Source organism: Ylistrum balloti, unplaced genomic scaffold, assembly GCF_031769215.1.
Source record: "Ylistrum balloti isolate Yb309-2 unplaced genomic scaffold, AGI_CSIRO_Ybal_v1 Utg369772, whole genome shotgun sequence".
In the NCBI taxonomy this organism is placed as follows: Eukaryota; Metazoa; Mollusca; class Bivalvia; order Pectinida; family Pectinidae; genus Ylistrum; species Ylistrum balloti.
In genome coordinates this window covers 1,393,763-1,400,275 of record NW_026781965.1, presented here as the reverse complement: position 1 = coordinate 1,400,275, position 6,513 = coordinate 1,393,763, and the positions used below count along the sequence as shown (strand labels likewise).

At 33.7% G+C, this 6,513-nt stretch overlaps 1 protein-coding gene across 1 annotated transcript; it reads right to left on the bottom strand.

The window, feature by feature from the left end:
* Positions 1 to 257: 257 nt before the first annotated feature.
* On the bottom strand, positions 258 to 4,832 carry LOC132543944 (UPF0193 protein EVG1 homolog). Its single transcript, XM_060207499.1, has 7 exons — positions 4,709 to 4,832; positions 4,322 to 4,384; positions 3,587 to 3,686; positions 1,885 to 1,970; positions 1,475 to 1,609; positions 741 to 841; positions 258 to 483 (listed from the first exon to the last, which is right to left on the bottom strand). Exons 1-7 carry the CDS (start codon positions 4,800 to 4,802, stop codon positions 385 to 387), a joined length of 678 nt encoding a protein of 225 aa, XP_060063482.1. The 5' UTR covers positions 4,803 to 4,832; the 3' UTR covers positions 258 to 384.
* Positions 4,833 to 6,513: the final 1,681 nt, after the last annotated feature.

Here is a 6,513-nt window from a genome sequence, read left to right as displayed (position 1 = left end):
ACCTGATAAGACATTCCAATTATACTTCAAAATAGAAAATAAAGATTTTGTCTAAATTTGGTCAAAATTCAGTTATGATAGAAACAAACTGATGGATATCTGTTTCCCCAAATTCAAGTCAATCAATCTCTTCAGAATAGACAACATTTCCAAATCAAATACATTGTTCAAAAACCATGGATGCAAGTCAGCCATAAAAAGTTTCTAGCTGTCTACACCACACTTTACTTTATGACAAAAATATTTTTTGTGCTGCAATATATGATCTGAAGCTCTGCAGAATCTCTGAGTCACAAATGTAGAATGTTTATAACCTTCCCAAATGTGACTATTGTCCTTGTGCAGTAGATGAGAGTAGATATTTATCTCAGGGTCATCACTTAATCAGGATGTCTCCTTTGATGCTCGTCTGTTCTCTGCCTCTATCAGTCTCTCCAGTTCTGCTGATTTCTTATTGTCTATCACCTCCATTTCTCGAATAAGCTACAACATTACAAAATGGACGGTTCAGGAAAACTGACAGAAACAATATATACTGACACTTAATTCAACCAGAACAAAATGTTTATATCTAACCAGAAATCTTGCTCACAGGACGATATAGGGTTTAACATCAAAATAGCATTATTATTACCTCTAAACATACCATTGTAAGACATATTTATCATTATCTTTGTAATATTTCGGTAAAATGCTATTTATTTGGATGTAACATCTAGAAAACATCAGTAGAGAATTACCTGTGATATTTCAGTTGCTATGATTGGCCTGAACTGAGCACCTTTGCCCAAACCTTCCATTTCTCTGAGGAAAGACCTTCTCTCTTCAATCTCACTTTGTACTGTAAAATAACAAGTCACATTTACAACTTGAAACAACAAAAAATTGGGAATTCTTGGTACCTATATAAAACTGAAATACCACTTGGGCTACTAAAATAGAAAATAAAATAAAAGTGTATTATAACCAGGATAGTAATCCAGCAATACATGTATGCAAGGCGAATAAAAATTTTACATGCCCACTTAAGTAAAAAAAAGAACAATTCTTTTATTGTAGTGCCCTGGGATCAGAAAATATATGAATGAGTCGTAATCTGAATTTTGCTACATGAAGTGTTTCAAATAGCATGCCAAAAGCAAGTAGTATTCATGACATTATCAATTATGACAAGTATTCATTAATTAGATGTTATGATTATGGTTAATGTATGAAGATTAATCTACAGTACAGGGCCAGTTTAATACAGGATCAGTCCCGAATGAAAGCATTCCAGTAGTCTTGTATTACACATTATACAGAATAACCACAGATTGTACGGAAAGACTGACCACAAATTGTACTGACTGATCATAGACGGTACAAACTGACCATAAATTGTACTGACTGATCATAGACTGTACAAACTGACCACAGGTTGTAAAGACTGACTGAAAATTACTCAGACTGACTATACATGTAAATGGAAACTCACATTCCTCAAATCTGTCCACCTCTGGTTCTGGTTCTCTGACTATAACCTGTTTCTTTTTATTAACAGGTGGGATATCTGTACCAAATTCCATAATATTGGCTAGTCTGATCTTCTCCTTTGCTTTAGATACATATTCTGTTAAAGATAGAATCACATTGCATTGATTAAAATTGTTGTAGCTGCTCCTCATCAACATTAAATAGAATGTTGCCATTAATTTAATGCTCAAAGAAAATTACAGGTCAAGAAAATATATTACAATTTTCCATTGGTATACACAGCATTCCACAAAACCATTTCAAAGTCCATGTATACATTCTTGAAATATTTATTTTAGATTCATTAAAAGATAAATTTCCAAAAACACATTATGATCCATTTAAACTTGTTGCAATTGTCATTAAACTTACTATTGTATGCTGGTCTGTAGTCTGGTTTTTCAAAAGCTCCCATATTTTCCATTTGTTCTTTTGTTCTTATAGTAGTTTTGTAATTTCTGCAGTAAAAGAATTGTGTAAACTATATCAATAAGAGTAAAGACTAGTTTGATTTTCAGCGATCCAGATAGGGTGTTCAAATAGTCATTTGCATAAATGACTCCCTTGAACCTAATATACACGTTGCATATACAAATAATATTACAATGGCATTGAAAAGAATTGTTTCTAACTTATATACCATGATAGGAATAGATAGGTATCACCTATGATTGAATCCTGAAATCTTAAAGTCATTACTTAAGATGACGCGAAAATATCATTTCAACTGACACAAATCTGTTTCTGATATATCATCATTAAAAAATTGAAAATTGTTATAAAAAAGAGGGGGTGGGGGTTGGGGAGGGGAGAGGGGAATGCAGTGTTGTATTGTGTCCATCCACCCTCCTTCCTTCTGTCTGTAATAAGTTTCAGTATCTTGTCTGGGCTTTATCTCCTACACTTCTTGTCAATGGAACTTCACACTTTAGGTATCGGTAATTCACCTCAGTGAGATGGTGTGTCATGCATCAAAAGTAGGTCACTTTGACCTTCTTTTTTACCTTTGATCTAGATCAAATAAAATATTCAACCTACACTATGTCACTGGAACTAAAAACTTCACATATAAGTTTCCCATAGTAAGGTGGTGTGTTATGTATAAGTTTCCCATAGTAAGGTGGTGTGTTATGTATCAAATGTTTTGACCTATGACTAAGATCAAAGTAAAAGATTGTGTGTGCTTCAAGCTATCTCCTACCCTCTCTTTAATTTCATACTTAGTTCATCTGCTCACCTAGGTGAGGAGGTTTTGTCATGTATCAAAAGAAGGTCACTCTGAATCCAAGAGCAGAAGGTAATGAGTGGCTACACCAGGCCTACTCATGTGCTTGCCTACCTAAACTTTTTGAACTACCATGTAAATCATTCTCAATATATCTGATAAATACATAGAAGATTATAAATACATCTTCAACAAGAGTTCTGTGAGGAGGTACATGATATGCTTATCATAGGCCAAATGAGCATTTTGCAGCAGCAAAGGGAAGGAAAGTGATGTTAAGTGCCTAATCAACACATTAAGGTCTCTACAGACATTGCAAGGTGTGTAATGGTGATCTGTGAAAAATAATCAGGCTATTGTTCCGTCAATCTTACAAAGACCATATGATAACGTAATAAGAACCATCTTTTCATGGGCATAAGAAAATCTAGAAATATCACTTTGGAAGCATCATAAACCAATAATAAAAAAAGATGAAATTTAGGGGTACATGTGTTTTTCAAATTTTATATACAATGTATGTATATCTTGATTCAGCTTCTACTAATAATACAAGTTTCATTTAAAATATGCTTGTTATCCTTAGCACAAAAGTAAACAGCAAGACAGCAAATGTATCTTTGAATTTAATTTCACTCCAGGTTATTGATCTGGTTAATCACACACTGCCAAATAAAAAAAACCTGGAATCAAACTACATTTCAGAAAATTTTGAAAACTTCATGTCAACAACTATCAAAAACCATAAATGATGCAGTCTAAAACATACATCTTGATTTTCAAATTGCTTCATAGGTCTAAGCAAACTTAACACTGTCAACAAAAACTAGAAGCCAATATTTTATTAACCTTGGATTGAGCACTTTACTGGGAGCAGGAGCAGAAACTGGTGCTTTTTTCCTCTGGGCACTGTGTGTGGGAGGACAATTAGCTGGAAGCGACCCACCACCTGTAAATAATCGGCATGAAATTTGAGTAAGTGCATGAATACTATAATCCAATCACCACAACAAACATTTCAGATGAATCTTAGGGGTAGTGAATTATGTAGGATATGATTCATTCCAGAGTTGATAAAGCACTATGAGGAATCATAAACATGTCAACACTAAAAACACATAAAAATTTATTGGCTTCTCAAAACCGAAAGACAATCGTGAATTTATACCAGATCCCAGACTAGGAATGCCAATCTTGTAAAATAATATCTGCACATATCATGATTTATTACACATGTACAAGAACATATATTTTTGTACAATATAAACATGCAATGTAGTATATTGCTGAAATCTTTCCTGTATGTCTGAAGTTACAAGACAGATGACACTAATGTTAGGATAAAACTGCTGTATTAGTAAATGTACTTAATGTCAAAAATATTTCAGATACAGTTTATGTTATATCATAATCACTTCAGTGTAACTGAGTGGTGACAAAACATTTAGTTTAAAAGCAAAGGATGTCTCAAACAGTCTATGTATATTATACACAAGATGTAATGTATATATGTTGTATAGGAAGTCATTGTCTGTTGGAAGACTAAAAGAAATATATATATATAAATGATTAGTTTATGCATACCTCTCAATGTTTTCTCTAGATGCCTTTGTTGAAAATTTGTAAGTTTTGATTCTTTCATCATACCTGAAAAAATAAACAGCGATATGTTATATTGCCTACTTAATTTTAACTCGCACCAGGGACCTATATACGTCCCTGCTCGCACCAATCTGTTATTTTATCATTAGTCGAATGTGATATTTCTATTAGCACTAATTTAATTCAAAGCAAGTGTATTTAAAGGGTTCAGGCATTCCTGTGGTCGGCCCTTCACATGAAATTGCCTAAAATGGTGTCAGTACACAGCCTGCTAGAAGCGTAATTTTGAAGTCGTAATTACCTCGCAAATACTAAATATACGAATACAATTTTACAGAGAGAGTTAACATCAAAATGGCCCGAACTAACCTTTCAGCAAATCGTGAGTTTGTTTGCTGTATTGAACTTGTGGCTGGCTCCAAAAGCCACCTCCTGCCACTCGAGACTGTACGCCATCCGCCATTTTGAAACAATTTCGGGAACTAAGGACGTCATTTCCGGTGCGTTCGAATAAAAGCACATGCATGCATTTCCTGCTACATAAAGCAGCTGAATTCGACATTAGTGTTTTTAAAGTCTAAATTGCGGAGAAAAAATACCTGTATTGTTTTGGGAAGGCAACCACAAGTTAAATTTTTTCAAGAAGTATGCAAAAAATTATATGACCAAAGATATATTTTATACATAACTAAACATCTCTCTCTTTATTATATATATAAAACTTTGAAAATTCGCTTGTCCATACTGTTGCATATATATATATATATATATATATATATATATATGGTTTTGTCGGCAAATTCAATGCTTTGCCAGGTGTAAATAAAATCAAACGAGCGTTTAAAAGACTTCTTAAGTTATTACTATTATCATATACGGGATAATGTACCCTACATTTTGTAGCTGTTTGAAATTTTTGACGGTATGTTGTGATTAGGCATATGCTGTTGCAAATTCACATTTACTATAGCAACGCCTAGCGGAGGTAGTTATATATATATATATATAACCACAATGTACCACATTAAGATTGTCCCTGTTCTAATTCAAGTAGACTTAAACAAGCAAAAACACAATATTTTTGTCGGTTTTTTTGCGTTAACTAAAGAAAATACGCCTTTCATTGCTCAGGTTTACAAACAATCAGATATCACAACTGGATGTATATACATAAGTTTTGTTTTCATGATAAGTACCAGAAGGAACATGCAAAACAAGGTCAGTCTAATGATGAAACTTGAGTATTATTCATTTAGTATTGCTCAGAAATAGCGATAACAAAATATGTGTCAAAATCGTAACCATTTTTTTGTTGTTTTTGTTTTTGGTATTATTATCTATGAATTGGACAATGCACAAGTAGGGACGAAGGTCAACCTAGATATCAGACTTTGAGAATGATCACAAAAGCCTCCTGTTGGCCATTATATTTTCCGATAAATTTCCAAACGGACAATGCACAACTGTGAACCAAGGGCGGCCACCAGATAAATTATGAACGGCTGCAGTACGTCTTAAGAAATGCTTTTATTCAAGATGGACGCCTGTCGGCAAATTTCTGATCATTCTCAAAGCGGAGAACGCACAAAGGTTCAAGGGCAACCTGGTATGTTTCACGAAATAGCATTACCAATCTATAACTGTTTAAATCCAAGATGGCCGCCTGTTGGTCAATTTAATTTGCTGCCAGCTTCAAAAATACTGAATAAACAATAAAGGACAAAAAGAACATATGCATGAAATTTACTTGTCAAGAAATAACAGTAACAAACCATATTTGTATAATTGTCAAAATCCAAGATGGCCGCTTGTCGGCCATACTGATATTCTTATCTGTCTATAAAAATTACCAATGCACAGCTAAGGACCAAGATGGCCCATCTGGTACTTATCTAAAAATAACGATAACAAGAATTGTGAAAAGACGGACATACGGACAATATATGAGATAAAACGCCATAAACCCACATAACAAGAAAGACAGGCAACCAATGAGACACAAAAACAAAAGGAAGACTATTCCATATTACGATCACTAACGATCTATCTCTCTGGAGTCGTCGTGACCGTAACCTCTGGAACTCGGAGAATAGAATATACAAGCGACAAACATAAAATATGGTACAACAGGCAATTTGTTTTCGTAAAAAATCTCCTAGTATCTCAGTATAGAA

Coding starts and splice junctions, on each gene's coding strand:
- LOC132543944 (XM_060207499.1), bottom strand. CDS start 4,802: ATGGCGGATGGCGTACAGTCTCGAGTGGCAGGAGGTGGCTTTTGGAGC. Junction 1,610..1,884: donor CTACAGACCAGCATACAATA/GTAAGTTTAATG, acceptor TATCTTTAACAG/AATATGTATCTAAAGCAAAG. Junction 484..740: donor TAGCAACTGAAATATCACAG/GTAATTCTCTAC, acceptor GTAATGTTGTAG/CTTATTCGAGAAATGGAGGT.